General features: G+C 44.9%; 1 protein-coding gene across 2 annotated transcripts in view; it reads right to left on the reverse strand.

Annotated features, from left to right (window-relative positions):
* HMGA2 (high mobility group AT-hook 2) overlaps positions 1-18,599 on the reverse strand; it is a 120,139-nt gene extending 101,540 nt beyond the window's left edge. For both annotated transcript variants that reach the window (XM_075058054.1, XM_075058055.1), the window contains exons 1-3: positions 17,432-18,599; positions 14,668-14,754; positions 7,016-7,066 (exon numbers count right to left, since the gene is read on the reverse strand). In XM_075058054.1, coding sequence (XP_074914155.1) covers positions 7,016-7,066; positions 14,668-14,754; positions 17,432-17,542 — 249 coding nt within the window. In that variant the 5' untranslated portion in view covers positions 17,543-18,599. The remainder of the gene's footprint in view (positions 1-7,015; positions 7,067-14,667; positions 14,755-17,431) is intronic.
* Positions 18,600-22,483: the final 3,884 nt, after the last annotated feature.

Here is a 22,483-nt window from a genome sequence, read left to right on the forward strand (position 1 = left end):
ACCCATGTATCGGTTTAAGATACAGAATTGAAAAGCGCCTTTCCCTCCCTCATCCAACCTGTTCGTGAGCGAGCTTTACTGAAGGAGGATGGCCTTGAGCTGAGGCACAGGGCAGGCTGCCAGGAAATCCGAGTTCTATTCCTGGCTCTTCTACAGATTTCCTTGGGCAAGGCAATTAACCTTGTGGAGTGCATTTTCAATGGAGGTGAGGCCCAGCTTCTCTTTCTGCATTCATAACATTTTCAACGGTGAAAATGGAATTGTAGGAGCAAGAACGAGTGCCTGTACTTTCCACTACCCGATAGGTTTTCTCTGCCAGGTAGTTGGATGAACAATTGCTGATAACTAGCAACAAACCTGAGAATTCAAACACTGCAGGTGCAAAAAATGCCTCCTGATGCTGCCACGACCAGCCTCCGTGCTCAGTTTCCTTGTACGTAAAATGGGCAGTGAGGCTTACAAAATCAAATACACAGCCAAATGGAAAACTAATTTTTAAAGTTCTTGAACAGCCATTATCTGAGATCATAAAAAAGAAATGGCTCAGAAATTCAATTTACCTTTCAGTACAGGTGTTGTATTTTTAGTTTCTGCATTTTTTGCCCGTTAAAATTTCCTCTTTGGACCTCAAACAGTATAAAAGATTTGCCTTTAAGAATTCTGAAATGACAGCTAAAGTCAAATTATTTTTTAGCTAAACTGGGTATCTTTTAATACTCCTTAAGGGAAGTGGAAGCAAATTAGAGAATGAGTGAAATATCCTCTCAGTAATATAGATTTATTTTAGAAAAGCAACAATTTGGCTAAATTTTCTGTTGTGGTCTACAGGAAGACCTGCACTTGATATAAACGGTGCCACATCTACTTATACCAACAAGAAACAGGACTTGAGATTCCAAAGAAGGACACTATTTGCTCAGACAAGCTTCTAGACAACTGAAGACACATACCTCTCTGAACATAAGTGAGACAGACCACATTTTTTGTGAATTTTTATGCATGTGATACAAGCATGCAAGATGTTTTTTCCCTTTCCCAGAATGTTGAATAGAAAAAAGGACAAAAAATGGCAAAAAAAAGACCATTAAATACGTTAGTCATAGGAGAAAAGTTCAACAGTCACTGCTTTTGTCAAAATTTTCAGGTTTTGAGAGATGATTTCTTCTACAGATCATCTGAACCGGAAAGTAAATGTACAGGCATAAAGCTTTTAAGGAGTTCAATTCACATCCTTCATCCACTTCTTAAGTTTAGGAATTCTGAAGAAGAGAGCTCAATAGTCTGGTTTTCGTAATTATAAAAGCCCCTTCAAGCTCTTTAGACAACTGAAATGATGACCCCTCCCAGGTGACAGTCTTGCCCACACAGATGTAAAACATGTCCATGAAAGAAGGTATTTTATATTACCATGTTACAAAATATTATCAGTGACCTTCACAAAGAAGGTAAGGTAATTTGGAAGATTAGAATAACAGCCACATGTGCAAATTTTCATGATGTGCTTCACACAAAACAGGAACACCATAGATACTGCATTCAAAAGCTGGAAAGACATAAAGTAACTGAAATGACATTATTCTTCCAAGTACAGGAAACCAAATTTTTATCTGTGTAATCTTCTATAATTACATACATAGCAACTTCCTTTTTCATTCTCATCCAATACACATGATTTAAGTTTTACCTCAATCATGGTTTTGCTCGAAAGGGACCATGAAGTAATTCATTCAAACAAATATATGTTCTCCTAACAACGGAATCTCTAGCCCAGCTTCGGAATGCACTGGTAAGCACCATGGCAGCAAAGGGGGGGATCTCTCACACATAGCTTTTGCTATCTACAAGTCCGATGTGAGTCTTTTTTTTATTATCTCAGCTGTCCTTCCCAATGGCAAAAGGTTGCCATTTCCAGCCAAGAATCCACCACGCCTGTAACAAAGACTTTTTCAAGTCAGGATGGGCTACGATCTCAGAGCATCCTTCTCTCTCCACTGGCCAGCGAAGAAGCCTGCGTGACTTTAAGCACCTCCTAGACTATGACTTCATATGAGACAAAAATGACTGCACTGCGTGAGAAATAAGCACAATTGGTTAAACAGCTTCACATCACAGAGCATGGCACTACCAGACAGAAACTTCTACTTAGATAACGGTTTGCAAAGACTCATTATGGGCAAGAAATAGCCTCAAAACATCAATGGGTCTTCTGAGCCAACAAGGTTCTCGTGATATGCATTCCTTCAACATTCAGAACCTCATTTTCAAAATCTTACAAGTGAACGAGGATTAGGATTCCTTGCCCTGACACAGGCTTTCTGGGACTGCTGGCATAGAAACATCTCACAAATTCCATGTTTAAGGTTTGATATCTCAGCTATGTCAAAACTGCAGCGGGAAATAATCTGAGGAAAAAGTTACTAGAACAAAAAGCATTTTTGTAATGATTTTTTAAACGTGGTTTGGCACCGCTGAAACTAACTTTCAGTATAAAGTAAAATTCTGCCGTCATTGAAAAGGGGAAAACCTGAGCTTCAAAAGTACTATAAAGTCTAGCTAATCATGATGGGATCAGATAAAGCTCCTGCTTAAGGAAATTAAGTTCATTTCTGATTATCTTTTATCTTCTACCAACCTGAAATGTGCTACCTAGACTATCTAGAAGAAAACAAAATTCTTGAAAGAGAGAGAGGTTTTCTGAACAAGTCTCAGTTGTTACCTGGCCATCAGTGACGAGATGGCTACACAGGTACTTCACGTGCACCCTGCACTTGGAAAGTCACTGATTCTCTTCTGCTGTTACAATCATGCAGCTTCCAGAACTGCATCTTTCCACCCTTTAAAACAGTTTCATGGCACAGCATCAGCCATCTCTCCTCCCCACCACAGTCCTGCTCAAAGCTGCAAAAAGCTCGGGACTGTTCCTTGATTTTTTGAGCAACTCTGCCATGCCATGCAGTGAATCTGTGGTTCCGGTTGGACAATGTGGAGGTGAAATCAGACAATGCCAAAAGTCTATCTAAAGACATAACAAAAACAATGGAAATAAAACACAAATATGCTTTTAAGCATCAACTTCAGAACTGGGTTTCAGGTTTCTCCATTAAACTGATGCCTGAGAGCACCAGAAGTCTATGAAATTTCCACGGGTTTTCAATGCAGTTCTTTGGAACAAACAGCATAATTGATTATTCAGTCTCCTGCTCTACTCCCAACCCTTCAGACCCCTCCTTTCAGTCAACTTCTAGACATACACAAAAAAAACCAAAATAAAATGGCTTTGACTATGAGCTCTTTACAGAGGGTTACGTGAAGCCATTGGCAAAACCGCTGCTGATTCCACAAGCAGCAGCATGAGGGCTCAGTGGTGAAAACCTGGCACTGATGAACTCAATGACAAACCTTCCACTGACTTCTGGGAATGTGAATCTCCATAGCTATGAATTTGACTTTATGCCTATGCTACATAAAATAATTCTGCTAATAAAAAGCAGGCTGCTTCATCTGCCTTTTCCAAACATCAAAGGGTATGTCTACAACACATAGACAATGTGGACCAGCAGGAAAAAAAAAAGGCTGGTGCTGAGGACCTAAGGTCCACACCACGCACCTTTCAAGAGGTTTTTACTTTGTCCTAGCCTAGTCCTATGGGGTGAATGCCTACTGGATCCAATTTGCTTTCCCTCAAAAGGAATCCAGCCCACGAGCTCAGGGACTGCTCCATAGTGCATACTGTGAGTGGGGACAATTAGGAGATTCATTTCCAAAGCACGCTCCTCATTTGACCTAACACACTAACGCAGCTGCATCCAAAGAGCTGAGAAAATGTTCCTGCATTAAAACCTCTAAAATTAAGGAGTACCAAGGTCATGAAGAGGTTTACCTCCCTCCCAGTTAATAGGACTCACAGCCTTCAATGCGCTTCACACACGTGCAGCGACCTACAGTGAAGATGAGTTTTACAGCAGCAGGCACTGTGTTTCTGATTCCAAATATGTTCATTTACCACCTGCATGATCCTTGTTATCATCAGGATTTTTATTCAATTAGCTCCCCGCATTTGGAAAGCTTTTCTAAGCAGCCAAATATTTTATTTTCAGAGAGTTTGTCAATCTTTACTGTCTGTTCTGCTGACAAAGGTCTTCTTTTCCTTGACAACTTTGCAAAGTACACGTTCTTGCATTAAAAAGATCATTGGATGTCTCACGCGCTTGTGATAAACTGGGCTACTTGCCCTCCTCACTTGGGGTCTCCCTCCCCCTTCCCAGTTTTATACTAGTCAAAAAGATTTATTTCTCCTCTAAAAAATAATATATAAATAAATACATTGCGAATCACAAACATTAAATACTTAATTTGAACCGGCAGAAAGACCAGCTACCGGAATTCTACAGTGGTCTGTTAGCTCATATGTCTCTGCGTCTGCATATTGAAGGAAACAGCAGAAATAATACTTTACAATTTGATGAACAACATATGACACAGAACCTCTAGACTCGAAAAAAGGGTTACAAACTTAGGAAAATACCTGCCAAATAGAATTCTGCCCTCTCCACAAAAAAGAACCCTACACACTCCTTACTTTCACTGATACAGAACCATCATAATTAAGGATTAATATGTAAATAAATTGGATTAAAGAAGAAAATAATCACTAAGGACTTAATGGAAGTTTGGGTGATAAAAAGGGATGTTTTCTGAGTACGTGTTGGATGTCAAAATGGAAAGGATGATACTGTGCTATCTGCTTTTGGGCAGAATCCTCCCTTGATTTCAAATATTACCTTTGCTTATAGTTGGCACCATAATGGCTTATAATCATTTAACCACATTTCTTTCTGGAGCAAAATATAACATCACTCTCCATTTCATCGTGCACAAAGGAGGAACCCATGAACCTAATTTAAACTGGAAAGAGAGAAGAAAGAGAGGGGAAAAAAGGCACATATAATTCTAACAGTCTATAGAATTATCTCAAGGCAAGCTGGAGATAGGAGCATTATCTCTGAAAATCACAAGAAGCAATCATATCATTGGAATAAGCAAATAAAAAGACTGCTTTCAACAGGCACAACAGCAAAGTAATACCGAGTTTGAAAACATGCCTTATTTCAAAAAAATGAGTTCAGCTGTTGCATCAGTCTCACAATCAAGTAATGCATATGCCTACTAGCTAACCAATAATACCCATTTCTGCAATCAGATTCTTCACCGGACAAACAGCCCATGCTAAACTTAATGCTCCACTGATGCTGCCCATTCTTTCCTCCCCATAAAGATACAAAACATTCTAGCCTAAAAGATGCCACAAGCGTTAGATTTAGCCCTTTTCACCAAAAACTCACCTTAATTTCTGACTATGAGTGCTTGGGAGAGAAACTCTTTTACCATTTCAGACCGCTGCATTTCCCCTTTTTGCAGAGCTCTTCCACCACCCCCATCTATCACACATTCCCAATTCAGTGACCCTCATAAACCAGCTATTTCTGCTGCTTCCCCTGGGATTGCACCCAAGGCGAGGATCAGGCAAGTAACACTCGGCATCCACACGTGCAAGCTCCGAGGTGGATGGGAGGGAGCAGACAGTAACCGCTCCATGTTTTACTGCTCTTGGCGTTTGCTTTCTGCGAGCTGCCTTTGCGAAGATCCCCACCACGGGTAGGTTTGAATACACCACCTTGTTTCCTAATGCCAAAGAGCCGCTTCTTGTACCTGAAATCTGCCTGCCTTAAAAAGTAGAGGCATAAGCAATACATGTAGCGCATAACAGACCGTTTTCTCCACAGCAATATCCTGGGGTACTTCATCACTGGACAACGCTACAGAACTATTTCTTAAAGTGACTGGTAAAGCCATCTCTCCTGTGTTTAGCTGCTGATACTCTGGAGAACCTCAGCTTGCAGTTTTAAGTACCTTCTGGTGCTGTTGGAGCTTTTGCAAGTGTATACTTTTACAGCTGTATTAACATCTATGCAGAAGAACTGAACAAAAGGAGGGAAGAACGACAGGATGCAGAAAGGAAAGAGAAGGCAGAGTCAAATAAGGGAGCAAAACTGAGATTGGGAGGGACGGATTCGAAAAAGTAGTTTAAAGAAAAATGTTGACCAGAAAAAGGGAAAGGGAACTGGAAAAGGGAAATCAGAAATGTTAATGTGGGATGGAGCACATGGCCACACCTTCGTATCTTCTAATATCCCATCATGTTTTCCAAGTGACACCCCCATCACTTTTCTTTTGAAAGCGTACGCATAAGTGAAAGACATGCAGAGGAGAGGTGCACCAGGCAGACTCATCAGCTGTAAACATCAGTGAGAACACAGAATTTCAAGTATCTGAGACTGAAATCTTTCCATGGCCCAAGAATCAAACCACATGTGTCCGATAGCCACGTCTACAGACTAAATGGCCAGGGAAAGAGGGAACTTAATGAAACATATTACCAGTCGTTACAATTATATGAGGCATGAATGGCCCAGAATGGAAAAACTTAATTCTAAATGCAAATATCCTGCTGTTCATTTTTGTTCTTTCTCACTGGACTTAAGGAAAATATGCTGTGTTTCCAGGCAATGTAGGACAAAGTTTCGGTTTTAAAACTTTTATCTTGTGCACACTACGTCTGAATGTTATCACCTCTCTTAATCACCTTCTGATGTCTGATAGTGCCCCTTTAACCTTTGTTACTCAATTACTGAACAAGTTATCTCATTGTTACTCTCTTTTGAAGGAAGAGTTGTGCCTCTTTTCATGCTGATAAGAGACACATAAATATTCACTCCCAGCAAACATTTAATAGTAAAGTATCCTGAGCAAACTACCAGAGTCTAAAGGTAGGAAGCTGTGCTTAACTCCTCTGCTATCTTAACCCTTTAGTCAATCCACCAGAACAAACAGACACAGAAGATGGATGTTCTTTTTCACAAATGAAGCAGAAATAATTCTTCTCTTAAAGAATGGACTTTATAACATGCTTTATAACACAGCAAATAAATCAAACGACTGGAAGTGAAATACCTACCCATTTTCTGGGCCGGCCTCTGGGTCGCTTTTCGCCAGTGGCTTCTGCTTTCTGTAAAGGGAAAAGAAACGCAACGTATTTTATACCTCAGCATTGCTCAACTGCCTCAGTAACTAGGAACTCCTTCACTGTAAGATCACCCATCACTGTACCACTGGGGTGGCACCGAGCCCCCCATCCGCTCTACGGGGTTTTCAGCGGAGCGTGATTACGTTGCTTTTTCTGACATTTCCTAGCCACTGCGGCCCAGGGATGCCTCACCCACGCCTACGGGTGCCCCCAGCCCCGATATCCCCCCCACGCCCACGGGCACAGAGGAGCGTGTCCCAGCAGAGCCAGCAGCCCAGCGCCCGCAGTACAGCTGGGGGAGCTCGGCCCCCGCCAGCCACCGGGCAGTTTGGGAACCCCAGAAACCCCAACACCATCAAACCTGGTCTTTCACAGGCTGTCAGAAACTACCTGAAGATACTAAATGAAAAATACAGCCTGCTTCAAGCCTCAACAAAGTGGTTTATTGCAGCCAAATTCCTTCTTTTAGCCTCACGATGTTCATGCGTGAAATGGATTTGGACAGACTATCACCACGAACGCGTGCGTGCGTTCATACCGGGACAGAGCTCCTCTACTTCACATGAAGTTTTCCAGGTAAGAGCACATCCTTAAGCTGTAAGCAAACCTTTGGCTGGTCCAAAACACACCTTCCCTTTTCGGGGTTAAGGCAACACCATGGAAGGTGCCCTAGAAGTGACAGCTATATTTATGTAAGCCCAGCAGTCGGTCCTGGAGCTCTGTGTAAAGGAAATACAGGTTCTCTTACAGGCTCTTCCATTAATTCACTGCGTGACACTGTAAATATTACTACTCACATGCTACACTAAAATACTTACAGGCTTTAAAATGAGAATTGCAGGTTATTTTCTCTAGGTAGGCTCTGCCCATCCATACACCTCATCAAGTGAGTAATCCCACTGAGGGTGATGAGGATTTTGCCACCAGCTCTAGTGAGGGCAGGACTCACCACATACAAAGTCCCTGAGAATGAAGACTTTTAGTACACACTCTGTAGATGTGATTCCACATTTCCATGAATTGCTTTTTTTCTAGTTAACTGTATGTGTATTTGATTTGCCCTTAGAAATCAACTGTGTCATTAAATAAATCACTTGCTGGTCAATCTCTGTAACATATACTGTAACCTAATGCTCTGTAAAGCGGATCCCTCTAAAAGAGAACTTGAGCTGAGGAAGTAGTAGAGGAATCTCTGGAAAAAAATAAATGCCCTGCAAGTTAAATGCAATTACTTTGAAATAAATATCTCACCAAGAAGAAAACTGTGAAAAATAAAATTCACACTCCTAAAGGGCAAAATTATCACTCAGACTTGTTAAAAGAGGAAACTTGCTCTTTAATCACTTATACCAGCGTTACATGTAAGGTGAAACCCTCTTATGAGAATACTTGTTAAAGTGCATTTACTATACACTGTAGCTGTCTATTTCAGAGTTTTGTTTCCTTTTAAAGTGTTCATTTCTTTATACCTTAAAACCTGAAGTATGCAAACCAAGATGTAGTTTAGTTTTGACGAGCTGTAGCCCCCTGCATTTATGTTTATTTCACGAAACACTGGCCACAACTCTTAAGAGAAAATATTGCTTAAAATTCTTCATAACAAATCAACACCTGACATGTTATGAGAACACAAACGCCATCTATTTTCTTCTGTATTTTACCACATCTGAAGGAAAGGCCCTCTTCCAAAACTCTACGAAAAAAAAAATTACCTTTTGATGAATGAAAACTACTTTGGTCTCGCAATTAAAGTTCCTACAAACCTGACACAAATGGTAAGTTTATCGGCAGCATATAATCTAGTTTGATGGGAAAGAGAACATGAGAGATTTCTTTGAATAACTAATCTTTGCTTCCTGCCATAAACTGTCACGCAGCGTGGCCGCGTGCCACGAACAATGCGAGGCTTCACCCCGAGGAAGGTCCATGTCAGCAGTGGCCAGTGCTCCTGCTGGCTAGTGAGGGTATCAGTTTGTCACATGCTCGGGGACCCTTCGGATTGAAAGGCACTATATTCCTGCTGTATACCATTTCCACCTCATGTTAGAAGAATAATATTTCCATAGTTCTTATCAAAACCAAATCTTCCCCAGAGGTGAGCTGAGCAAACAGCGGGGCATGCCAGAGACGATGTTTCGGTACAGAGCGATTCTGTAAGTAAATAGGAAGGCTTCCACAGACTAAACTGCAGAAAATGAACGACAAGAACCTCCAAAGTGGACGTTTTTATCTCCATTCCAAGGGAAGAGAAAGACAAAACGCTTCTGGAACACCCAAAAGAAGCAGTGGCAGGCCAGTGGTGACTATAAAGACATGAAGTTCCCCCTCTTCCCCTCAGGATTTTTTTTCCTTTGCATTTTGCAAACGCAGCCTGTATTTTCTCCAACAGCACAAGACTGTCTTTTAATTTAAGCGCTTGAAGAAAGGTTTTATTGCATATCAGACAAATAATTCAATGTTTCTCCATATAATTTTCAAGTAATTAATAAGAAAAGGAACACGTAAGTGCCTAAGCATTGCCTTTCCTCTGAAACAGGTATTTGCATAATCAGAAACATGCCAGTCTGTCGGTTCTTTGCTTTAATTGAAGTGTTGCCTCTGAAGCTCGGAACAAATCCAGAGAGCCCCACGCCACCCAGAGGGAAGACGGATCCTCATCGGGGCAGTGAGACGCACATGTTCCAGGCACCCGACGCGCAGCGGTGGGTACCTGCTCGGTCAGGAAGGAAGCTGCTGCCGTCACCCTCCAAAGCGCTTTTTGAAACCGAGATGTGTTTGGCCAGGGTTTTCTTACCATTTGGTGCTACGCTACGAGGCGTGATCTTGCTCTACACAGCTAAGACACAAGATCACCAAACTTGAAGGCAGGCCAGGTATGTTATCAAACACAAGTTTATGGTATTTCATGAAAAACTATGAAATTTCTCATAACCAATAATACGAACACATCATTTTTGCCACGTCCCATTTTAGGAACAGAACTAGATTTACTCGCTTTAAGTGCGTGGGGTTTCTTCTGTCTCAGGTGAGAAAGAGGGGCGTTCCAGTCATTGCTGCCTGGAAGGGAGCGAACAGTCCCCAGGCAGATTTGCAATTCCCCTAAACCCTCCTCCATCCAAACCTGCTTCCAAAGAGCTGCTGTCAGCAGCCCAGGGACTGACTGCCCACCAGCTCTGCCTCCTCCTTGCATAAATGTGCCGTGCCCAGACAGAAACCCAGGCTGTACTACTGAAAGCAATTAACAAGACAAGACAAGTATAAATAATTGAACGGCTGTAAAGTGCTCTTTGGGCATCTATCTATTGTCAAGGAAGATCTCAACTGCAACAGAATCCAAATTTGGAGAACTCTATCCACTTTGCAAAATGATCTGCTGGAGACCTCAGATAAAACATGTCAGAGCTGTAAATCAGGTGAAATAACTGAGAGTTCTGGGGAGGAAGATCACTGTTGTCAAAAGACCTTGCCCAGGAACCTGTCCCTCTCCTAAAAAAAAGTTATTTTCTTAAAAAAACCCAATCCTCTTAAGAGAAACTTAGGCATTGGCTAGATACAAAAATATCACACTTCCCATGTCCTGTTTTACCCATTTTAATTCTAAACAGGCGTCAGTCTTCTCCTGCTTCTCCCATCTTGCTCAAAACGCCTGATTTTGAGGTCTCTTATTTTTTAGGTACAATAACCATGCTACGATCACTTGATAAATCTGATCCTGTTTTCCCTTTAAGCCTGTAATGACTGGTGTTGGTGAGAATGAATGAAGCATGGAGAAGCCAAATAGATTTTCATGAACCAATTTAGGGCAGAGTCCTGGTCACATGCACCTTTTTTTTTTTTTTACCTTTGGACTGCTTAACTCAGGGACATGCCTTTCTACATACCAAACTCTGGCCATGTAATGTAGAGACAGTAGTAAGAGCAGTCACACACAGCACCACAAGTTCTGGTTTTCAGAGGATAATGTTTCAAGATCTGGAGGTATTTGCAGTGAATTTCACTGCATCATAACTACCAGAAAACTCAAAATACTTAAACTGAAGGTGCATTTTACTACAGAGCCTTTACTTTTGGGTATTCCTGGGATATCACTTGACATTTTCTTTCGAGACGAACACATAGTAGCTACTACTCCTTTTTTTAACCTCACAGTTGTGTTTCCTCCTTCCAAACAGGAGAGTATTTATGCCTATACAGTATTTTTGTCAAGCTCAACTACAGGAGCTAAACAAAGAAAAGCCCTTGAATGCTTAAGGGAAATGCGACGGGCTGGGAACAGAGCTCAGCCTAACAAATAAAACTCAACCACAGAACACCCGGGAAACTAAAAAGGAACATCCCTACAAGGGTCTTCCCACAAAACTAGTTGTTCTTTAGGAAAAAAAATTAAATCTTCACTTTTTTGCTAATTTTTTACAAATATTTTAAATGAATAACAGAATGACTTGTTTAAAGACACAGACTTCAGTAACAGCCTAATTGTGGGGGTTCAAGTACAAGATGATTAAGAGTCTTTTTGCATCTATCTCTTCTCATCTGCTAACTCGTTGTGTTCCTTCTGTTCCTGAAAATTAAACAATCGAGAAATGGTTTGGTTTTCTATAAAATGCAGTTTACCTTTTGTGTCCAGTTTATAACAAGTTAGGCATGTGTGATATGCAAGGCTTTTAAAAAAAATGCATATTACCTAAAATTAGAGTAATTGCCACATTATTAGCTGTCCAATTGGTCTTGCAACATTCTGTATGCATTGTCAAGTTTCACATTGCTAATTTCCTAACAAGCACAGTTTGTTTTCAGATGCCCCAAGGCCAGTTTACTAAGACCAAACACAAGCTCTGAAAGCTAAAAAGAAAAAAAAAAAAGAAAAAAAAATAATCCCATGCACCAAGAAATTTTAAATACACAACACAACCATGATTCCAGGGTAAACTGTCCCTCAACTGATTTAGGGGTATTTCCTTTTTGAAGTGTAACAAAACAAAGTCCCAGTTCTGGAGTATTTTTAACTCGCTGCCAGTTTGTGCAATACATTTTTAATTGTGATGTGTAATGGTTTGCAAGAGAACACCCAATCAATTAATCATGAGTGCCTTCTCATGGCTGCCCGGTGGGTTCTCCTGGCCAGCGTTTATCTTACATGTTGTGAACACTCTCATACATTTCAGTGAGGTCCCTTTGGAACACACAGGCCACACACTAGCCTTTAGAAATTCCAGCAATTTCCAGTAGTGTGGTATAGTACGCTGGTTCACATGTAGCGGGGCTTAGGCTAAGTTAGCCAGCTCTCTTTCTGAGACTTGAGACAGGCTCTAGAAAACCTTAAATAAATACATGTATGCATATGTATGCGTAAACATGTTTACCGCAAAATCAAACATATAGGTCGCTCTTTTAAGAGGTGATACCCTCACCACCAAATGAAGCTTTCTTACAGTGCCAAAACCTTTCCATTCGTATTACTGTTAGGAAAACTATCAGAATTAATATTACATAAAAAGATACTTTGAGATGCCTGGTGAGAAGCTGAACCATTTTAGACAGGGTTAATTATCAATTTGGAAAAAGAGCTAAAATATTTATTCGAAATGTGATCTCAGTGACTTTCTTCTACTAAGGCTTTATAGGTGTTTTACGTTTTAGAGGATATATCAAATATTTATATACTTCATCTACAAGCCTAGAAACAAGTAAGACTTATAATTACATACCCCTCAACATTTTTTTTTATGATAAAAAAGACTTGTGGTCTTGGGTCAATTTTTCACATTATCAACACCCAAAAGGGTTTGCTTTAATTAGAGCAGTAACTTGATGCATTCTGAAAATCAAAATGTTACAATGAAATTGCTCAGTTCGTAAATTAGATTAAAAAAAAAAACAACCGCATGTACCAGAATCATCTGGAAAGCTCTTGATGGGATATACCTACATATATATGAATGTTTTGAAGTTATTTGCCATTTATACTGATTTCCAAATCACTCATATAAATGAAATAATGTTAATATTTCTTTTAGAAATATCTTTTTAAAACACATTTCTACACATTACTTAAAATTTAATCTTATTACAAATATTTCTCCTAGGAAAGCCAACACTCCTAAGAGTAATATTTAAAATACTAAAGCTCACATTTGGATTTGCTAGACTAATAAAAAACTGCTCTCTCTCTTTTGAAGAGTGAAATTTAAACTATTTTAAAGTGAATCTGAGGAACATTTTTACTATATAAAGAAAAAAAATCAACATTTTAAGCTCACTAGGTTGCAGAGTAGCTTTGATATATTTTAAATACTTAACCTGTAAAGCATTTTTTACTAATTCATGAACTTCTTGACAGAATATACTGCTTTTTTCCAGCTCAGAATGTAAAAAACAATTTTAAATTTAAAGTGAGTTGTAAAACGTCCCTCAAACAAATGCTGAGAACACTTACAACAAAACAGACATGAAACCATAGTCACCCCCTAATAATTTAATATTTATCAGTAGTTGCTATAGTAATTCATAACACTGAAAACTATCAAACTTAATATGGTCAGTACCATAGGCATATTGAAAAATGAACCGTAATTACATGAGGCCACAAATACCTTCCACACACATTTTGTCACAGATCTACTTAAAAGACACTGATACACTTAAGCCCTACAGTTCACTACCAGATTTTGTAAGCTTTTGTTTCCAATTTAGTACCTGTAAATTAGTGCTAACTGCTGTGTTACCATCAACATAAACAAAACTCCCGTGTTTGTTTTCAAGCCTATACACAACTATTTGCCTTCACTAAAAGAATTCCTACGGAAAGGTATTATTTGTCTCCATAGCACAGTTTTCTAACACTGAGCTTTCCCCAATGCAAGTAAAATCAAGTCACATTTTCACGTTGTATTTGTGATGTAAAGTCCATGCACTAAATGCAGTGACTTCAGGGAGCTTCTCCTACAGCTAAATGCATTCAGAACCACCAGAACAAAAGTCTGCTCCCATCACCAAGCAGAAGTAGTGGTTCAGAAGACTAATAGCACTTCAAGTAAAAGTCTCTTTGAAACAAGATATAGTAGGCTTTTACTGTAACTCATAGTTTACTTTACCATCACATTTTAAAGCTGTAAATTTCAATATATGCACTCATTTCCATCAACACATAATTGGATTTACTTCTAATTAACCTGTGTTTGACAAAACACTTAGCTTTAATATACAGATTGGGTCTGTAGTAGTAATGACTGTAAGTGGGCAAGAAATTAATCTTCCTCCTTCAAAAATCTTAATCGAGAAAATAATATCCTTAATGTTGATTCCCTTACTAGATACAGGAGGTCTCAGTAAATAGATCAAATACATTACGTTACTTCACTAATCTGTACACTATTCAAAAAGCAAGCTGCCCTTATAGGTTCTGTACCTAGCGTCTTCGTGCAGCATGTTAATTCTAATCTTAAAAAGGCAAAATACATGCTTTATGTAGCTTCCATTATTAAAAGGGTTCCAAGCCCACACTTCACAGCCTAAATGACTGGATTTTTTGCTACCAGTTGATGAAGAAACAGCATTAGGAACTCTCTCTAATAATCTCTCACCTTCTGAGCTGCTTTAGAGGGACTCTTGTTTTTGCTTCCTTTGGGTCTTCCTCTTGGTCTTTTAGGAGATGGTTCACCAGTTGGTTCCTAAATACAGGAAAACACGCTATTGTGGCGAGAGGCTACAACTAACCCAGATCTGAAGGATAAACTATAACTGAGAAGTTACTTAAAACATCATGAAATAACAGTATAAATAAATAACACAGTATTTTAAATGCAACATGAAAAATTAAACAACTCGAGGTAAAGGAAAAACATATTTTGCACAGTAAGAGTTTAACTTCCCTTGTAATTGCATAAAAAACTTGGAAAAGTTTGCATGGTCTACCACGTAAGCTATAGCAGAAAACACATTCTTAAAAGAAGATGGCTCTGATTTCCCTCATGTAAGAATGATTATTCAAAAAAATAATAGTTACCCATTTAATTTCAATTGCATTTCATTATAGGAAAATACAATTTTCACATGCAGTTTCGAGCACAAACTTGGGTGAAAAAAATAGTTAACTACTTGAAAACTGTAAAGTAAGCTTAGACTACTTTCTCTCTCAAGGGCACAAATATTTGGGAGGGATTTTTTTCCTGTTGTTCTGCAGTCGGCATTATATTCACACCTATTCTCCACACAACTTATTTGTATTAAAGTGCAAACGTGAAAGTTTCTTCAAATCGAGCACTGGCAAGGCAAAAAAAACCTCGACGAAAGAAAATACCCGGAACAAAAACCCAACTCGAAAACGACTCGACAGTAACACTGATTCTTTCAGCTATTTTCTTAACTAGCTCCTCTGCCTGACAGTAAATAACCAGCCCTTCGAAATGGGTACGAATTACTAAGAGTTCGGATTCCAAATATTTATTCAGTGAATCATAAATACTATAAAACTCCTCTAGTCCTAAATGTTATACATTTCATTCGGATTACAGGATGTGGTAAAACTAATTAAACGCAGTTTGTTAACGTAAACCAGCCCCGAAGCCCGCAGCTCTCGCACTCCCGGTGGGTGACGGGGTCCCGCCGAGGGTCCCCCCGCCCGCCCCGGCTCCCCGCGCCGCTTCCCCGGGCCGCGCAGCTGGGCTCCGCGCCGCCCGGGAGACGTGCTTTTCTTCCTCTTCCATACATTCAAACGCTACGGGAAGGGGGGAGGAAAGAAAAGAAAAAAAAAAGGCAGAAGGAAGGGCCGGTGCCGGCTGCTGGGGCTGAGCGAGGGCAGCGCGGGGGGCGATGCGGGCCGGGGGGCAGCAGCAGCGGCAGGGAGGGCAGAGCGGGAGAGGCAGGGGCTGGCTTTGATGGCTCTCCAAAAAGGGCTTTCTGGGCAGTTTGCAGGAGCACATCGCGGGGGGGGGACGGGGACGAAGCAGCCGGGTTTCCCCCGGCTCGGGGGTCTGCTGCTCAGCTCCCTCGGCGGTTTCGGAGCCCCTCGCCGTCTCCGGTGGCAGCGGGCTGATGCTAAATGAATGGGAGTCAAACCTTTTTTTTTTTTTTTTTTTTTTTTTAAAAGCCCGCGGAAGCCGCTGCCTTTAAATCGAGCTCCGCAGGCAGCCCGACTTCCCAGCCGTGACTTCCGAGGGAGGCACGGAACGGGCTGCGAACAACCCCGCGCTGCCCCCGCCGAGCTGCCGGCTGCAGCGGCGGCGGCCGCGGGCGGGATCCCCCCTCGGTGGCGCCGCCGGGGGGGGGGGCGGTCGGGTCTGCAAAAGGGGGGGGGGGGGCTGCAAAGCGCGGGGGTCTCCCGGGCAGCCTGGCCCGGGGGCTGAGCGCAGCTCGGCATTTCCAGGCGATGCGACAATGGCACTTCGGGAGAGGAGGGGAAGGGAAGGGAAAAAAACGGGGGGGGGGGGGGGGGGGGCTGGTTTGGAAATAATGCACGGATCGAGCAATCTTAAGCGCGGGTTCGGGTCTTCCCAGTGAAAAATAGGAGCCCGGCGCGTCCCTTTCGGGGCCCGGGAGGAGGCTGCGGGTGCGGGGGGAGGAAGGCGGGCTCCGCTCCCCGCGCCGAGACCCGGGAACAGCCCCCCCCAGACCCCCCCCTCGCCTCGACCTGCCTGGGAAAGCGCCGGAGCGAAGGCAAAAGGTGTTGCAAATGCACGGCAAGCCCCCTCCGGCTGCCTCCCCCACCTCCCTCGGCAACGGGGGCACCTCTCTGCGTACGACGAGGGGGGTGAGGGGGGAGGTGGGGCGGGGGGGGGGGAAGAGAAAAGCGAAAAAACCTTTGCGACTTTCTCGCCACCCTCCTCTCCCCCAAGCCCAGGATCTAGGGGCAGGCAGGGGCTGGGCTGGTCAAGCTCGGAGGCGGCAGCAGCCCCCGGTGGGACCCGCCACACGCCCAGATTGAGACATTGCGAGGGCTGAGCGAGGAGGGAGACAGCAGCCCCGTTCCCCCGCTCCTGCCTTTCGCAATTTCAAAATCAGCTCGAAATGACCCAGCGAGCGCTGGTTGGTCGGAGCCGCGCTGCTCCATGTTCCCCATTTACATTGAAAAGCCCCGGCTCGCTCCCTGCACAATAGTGAAAGTCCCCGGGCGGCGGGCAGCACCCCGCCGCCCCCGCCGCTCCCGGGCGAGGGGTCCCCGCTCCCCCGTCCCCGTTCCCCCCCCCCGAGCCCCTCGCTTCAGCCTCTGCGACCACCTCGCCGGGAAGCAGCGCCCAACAAAGCCCCCCGCCCCGGCTCCGGGACTCCCTTCGCTCGCAGCATAATACGTACATGTACATGCCTACACCGCTATAGATCTGCGGCTCTACGTATCTATACGGTACTGACTTGTGGTTGCTTCCTGGGTCTGCCTCGTCCTCTCTTCTGAGGCTCTGCGGTTGCAGGTTGCTCCTGGGCAGCAGTGGAAGGCTGACCGGGTCCCTCACCTTGTGCACTCATCGTGACTTCTGCTGCTCAGCCTTACACCAGTCTCTCCAAAGCACCTTGGAAGGGGGGGGAAGCAAAACGAGCTCTCGCTGCTTTTGCTGCTCGCTGCCACCACCACACCGGACGTCCTGGTGCTGCCAAAAAGGAGAAGAGAAGGGGAGGAGGAGGAGGAGGAGGTGATGGTGGTAGTGGTGCTGGTGGTGGTGGAAGAGGAGGGGGAATGAATCTCTCTTACAATTTAGGAATGGTTAGTAACGTGAAGCAATTCAAAAGCGGGGAGGAAGAAAAAAAAAAAAAAAGAAGAAGAAGAAAAGGCAGAGTAAATTGCGACCCTGGAAATGCAAGGAGAGAGGGAAATACTCCAAGGGTAGTCGGAGCAAACCAAGAAGGGGGAAAAAAATCCTACAAATTGAAAGCAAGTGGTGGCTATCGCGCTTAGATCGGATCAGGACAAATTAAGATAAGACACACTGAAAATGGACTGAGAACACTGCACGGTCTTGCCAGAAGCATGCACCCTGGGAAGACGGGGATTTCGGCAGCAGCGTGAGCAGCGGGCAAAAAGAGCGATCATTTAAAAAATAATAATAATAATAATAAAACGATTCGGGAGGTTGGGGAGAGGAAAAAAAAAGGAGGGGGGGCGGTCCTGGGTTCGTGTCTGCGATGCGAGCTGCCGGGACTGGAAATACTATTATGCGAGTCCTGCCCACGGACTAAACCAGGATGAGGGTTTTTAAAAAAAAAAAAAAAAAAAAAAGGAAAAGAAAAGAAAAACCACCTTTACCCGTGGGTGGAAAAACCGGGAGGGGGCTGTGCAAAAAAAAAAAGGGGGGGGGGGAGAAGGGGAGGAGGAGGCAGAGCGAAAAACCGAAAAACCCAGCGGCCGGGGGCTGGCGGCCGGCCAGATAAAACACGAGCGGCCCGGCAGCCGGGGCAGCGGCGGCAGAGCACACACCGCCACCGCCGCCTCACGTGTCCCGCACCGGCCGGGCCCCGCCGCCGCGGCAGGTTTAAAGGGCCAGGCCGGGGTCCCGGCGCCCCGGCCCGCGTCCCACCGGCGGCTCCCCCCCCCAAACACACACACACTCTCTCCCCGCCGGACCGGGGCTGCGCGGGCGCGGTGCCGCCGCTGCACGTGGGCGCCCCGCCGCCGAGCGGAACAAAGGCGGCCGGGCCGGGGCCGCCCCTGGGCCGGGCCCGCCGGGCGCCACCCGCGCTCCGGCCGCGGCGGGCGGGAGGGTGAGCGCGACCCCTTCGCTGCGCCGGGGAAGGGCCGCGCTCGGCGGGGACGGGGTGTGCGGCGGCGGGCTCGGTGGACGGTGAGATCGAGGGCGGCGTGCAGTACGCCCGCCCGCCGCGGCCGGAGCTTCCCCGGGGACGGGCGAGGGGGAAGGAGCGCTGCCGAGGAGCCCTGCCCCGGCTCGGTGCCCGGGAGCGCGGCCGGGCCGGGCTCTGCGGGTCCTCCCGAAGCCCGCAGGCAGGGTGTCCTCCCCAGCCTCCCGCCCCGGTCCTCTCCCGCGCAGACCGCGGGTGGGAGACGGCCGCCGAGGACCGGGGCGGGGGGGGGACGACGACACGGGGACCGCGGGGTCTGTGCGTTACCCGAAGAAAACGCTCACACCTGGGCTCCCTGCGCGACCCCGGCCGGCATCTCCGGCAGCCCCGGGGCTCCCTCGGGGGCCGGGAGCCGGGCGGGGACCGAGCCGCCCCCGCGGCTGTTGCCCTCGCAGCCTTCCTGCCCCGGGCAGGGCTGGAGGGAGGCGGCGGAGCCCCGCGCCGGAGGGGGAAGGTCGCGTTCTGCTCTGGGGTGCTGAGCAGGGCAGGGAGACTGCCGCGACGCTTTCCCGCACTGGCTGTGCGGGAAACATCCAGTTGTCTCGACACCTTACAAATTCTTCTCCCTCGACAGAGAGGAGTAAAGAAACATCATCGGGCAAAAAAGTTACTCCGGTCAAACATAGGCGATCGCTGACGGGCGAGGACTGTGCTGAGGAGACAGCTGAGTTATTTTCTGTGGAATAGGGAAAGTACACTGCAGACAGATGGGCTAAAGAAAGAGTAATCCTAGAGCACTTCTTAAGGCTGAAAATATTCCCAAAGTGTTCTTAATCCAATCACCAGCCTCCCAAAGCCTGCTTCCCTCCCATCCCCAAAAGCAACCAGCTACGGAAGATGGACACAGTCCACCTGTTAAATCTCACAGCTATCAGAAAAAGTCTTGTAGTCCCAACTATGCTTCGTAAAATACTCAGTTCCCGCCACACCGTGAAGAAATCCACAGGGCCCTGCATCCATTCTGTACATCAAAAGATTAAGCTGCTGTATGAGATCAGGATTCCAAGCGGAGACTGTAAAGTCTATAGTTTAAAGCGTAGCAGCAAATAACTTTTATGACATCCATTAATCTCTTTGAAGCATATTCGTGTATCCAGTTCCCTGGAAGAAAGTGGTACATGCAATTGCTAAAAGCCTGTAGCTCCAAAACTGCCGTCTCCACAGATTCATCCTATATGGGCTATTAATAGTTCCATTAGTCTTCCCTTGAGTAGTTCTAGTAACAGTACCGTAGCCCAAAGATTTTCTACATACAGCCATAAGCAAATAATCTTCTCGTGGGAGCAATGTTCTTAAACTCCCTGTTTGAAAGCTGTTGCGGACAAGAAAGGACTTGGCGCTTGCACTGTGCCCAGCACAACAGAGTTTGGGTCCTTCTAGGGACATCTGCCTGCAGATTCACTATCGTAACAAGAATTGGCATCAGGCATCTAAACGACTACGGGTCTTTCATTTATTTGAAACTTCTCGATTCCCTCCTTAACCAAAAGTTCTTAGATTATGAACCAGTATGATATTCCTGATGGCAGCTCTGGGGATACAAATCTGTCTAGATTAAACCAAAAACTCGTTCGTACATCAGTTATATCCAGAGTACCTTAACACAGGTAAGCAACACACGGCATCCTGAGCCCAGAAAGCCCGGCTTCCTCAAGTGGCTGGTGGAAGCTGAGAAGCCAGAAACAGCTCCTGGTTTTGTTCCAGATCCCTTCCCGAAAGAGATGTGGTAACTGTTCCTTCCACTGTTCCAATCCATCCTTTGACAGTATGGATTATTGCTCCATCCAGTGCAAACACCAGTGAATATAACTGTATAATTCATTGAGGAGAATACTGCAAAGTTACTGGCGTAGAGATGACCTACTTTCCGCCAGCTTTGGTCTGAGATTTAAGCTTTGGTCTATCAACAGAAGTATTAATTGTCAGTGCTTTTATTATTTTTTTTTTCCTGGAAGCATTCATAATAGGGTAGGAAATTTATAAACATAAAATAAGGCCTGGTTTCCACTCTCCACGAGCCTACAAACTCAGTAAATTTCCAAAGAAATTAGAGTAACTGCCTACAAGATTAAGATGGAGGGAATCAAAAGTAAGATGGAGATTTTGCTACCTAACCCAGGACACTTATAAAGAGGCTGTTCGTTACTCAGTAGTCAGTGTGATGGCTTGGAGAGGGTTAATTGGCCTCTGTTCCCAGGGGGGATCTTTTTAAACTGTGCAGTCTAACAGCAGCGATAGTATTTTGCATCAGAACACAGAACTCCAGGCTGCAGCCAAGTATGTTTTAGAAAGACAGAAAATTACAGGTTAAATAGGCCTTGGAGATTACAAATAGCAACAAGGACACCCCCCCTCCCCCTCCCCTGCTCACTTCTTCATCCCTGCAAATCAACAGGCTCATGCCGTGCACCATCACGGGGAGATGTCACCTACAGACAGCAACCTAACATAACCCATACGTAACTACAACTGACTCCCACCTGTGGAAGTCCAGGAGCTCAGATGGTCTCAGCTGGTAGTGCATTGCACGAGGAGAGAACTTTTTTTTTTTTCCCAAGCTGCTGTGTTTCCCCGAAGATCTGCAATGCAGCCTGTGCGATTGGAAGCGTGTCACCGAGTTTACAGCGCCTGCTCACCGTGTACGTAAGAGCGCCCAGAGTCAGGGCACCCTCCGTTCTGCTCAAGGGGGGTCCTGTTTTCTCCACCCTCGTTCTCATGGAGCGTGAGCTACTCAAAGGGGATAGTGATAAGGCAAGACTAAGGCCCTAGCTCGGGGGGAGCAGCAATGGTTTGACTTTGAAAGAGGTCTCGGCCAGGGATGGGAGAGCAGATGGTGAAATTCAGGAGAATTTTTCTGCTGTTTCCTCAGTTCTTCAAGGAGCGTACAGCTCTGCGCTGCCTCAGAGGAACACTCTTGGCCTACCAGTGCTAGAGGCCACCCTGCCCCGAAGGGTCCTATACTGGGTGGGTAGTTCACTTTTGTGGCCAACCAGAGCAGCCACAGATCTTTACGTAGTCAAAGGCTACGATGGGTACTCAAGGAGCCGGGAATCCTGATATTCTGTTTCTAGAAAACCGGTCCTCCCAGAAGAAGTACACTTTGCAAGTATTGTCTGTATTTGTGGGAAAAGTACTTCTGTTTTTCCTGGTTCTTTTTGAATGGACTCCCTCTGGTCTCTGGGGGTACGAGAGCGAGAAGAGCAGGCACAGGACCCTTGAGTGCACCTACCAGATGGGCCAGGGGGAATCGCCACTCTTCCCCTCACTTCTTGTCATCCAACTGGGGGAACCAACAGCGGCTGCTGCTTCAGAATCGGCAATCTGCAGATGGCTGAGAGAATGCTTTAGGGAAGCATGACTGCGACTGACAAACAAGACCCAGAAAAGAACATTGAGGCTCACTCTCAGGCCTTGTCTGCACTGGGGAATTTTCTTCCCTCCTCCAAATTCCCACCATTGCTAATATGAATGCAGCTGCACAATTGTTAGGGATGTTTGGAGTCATAATATATGAGTTTTCATCTCGTCAGCCATTTGCAGCACTGTGTCAATTAACCCTCCTCAGAGCAGGGTTAACTGATACAGTGCTGAAAACGGCTGCTGGAGCCGAAAGCT

This window comes from Buteo buteo, chromosome 26 (assembly GCF_964188355.1).
Source record: "Buteo buteo chromosome 26, bButBut1.hap1.1, whole genome shotgun sequence".
NCBI lineage: Eukaryota > Metazoa > Chordata > Aves > Accipitriformes > Accipitridae > Buteo > Buteo buteo.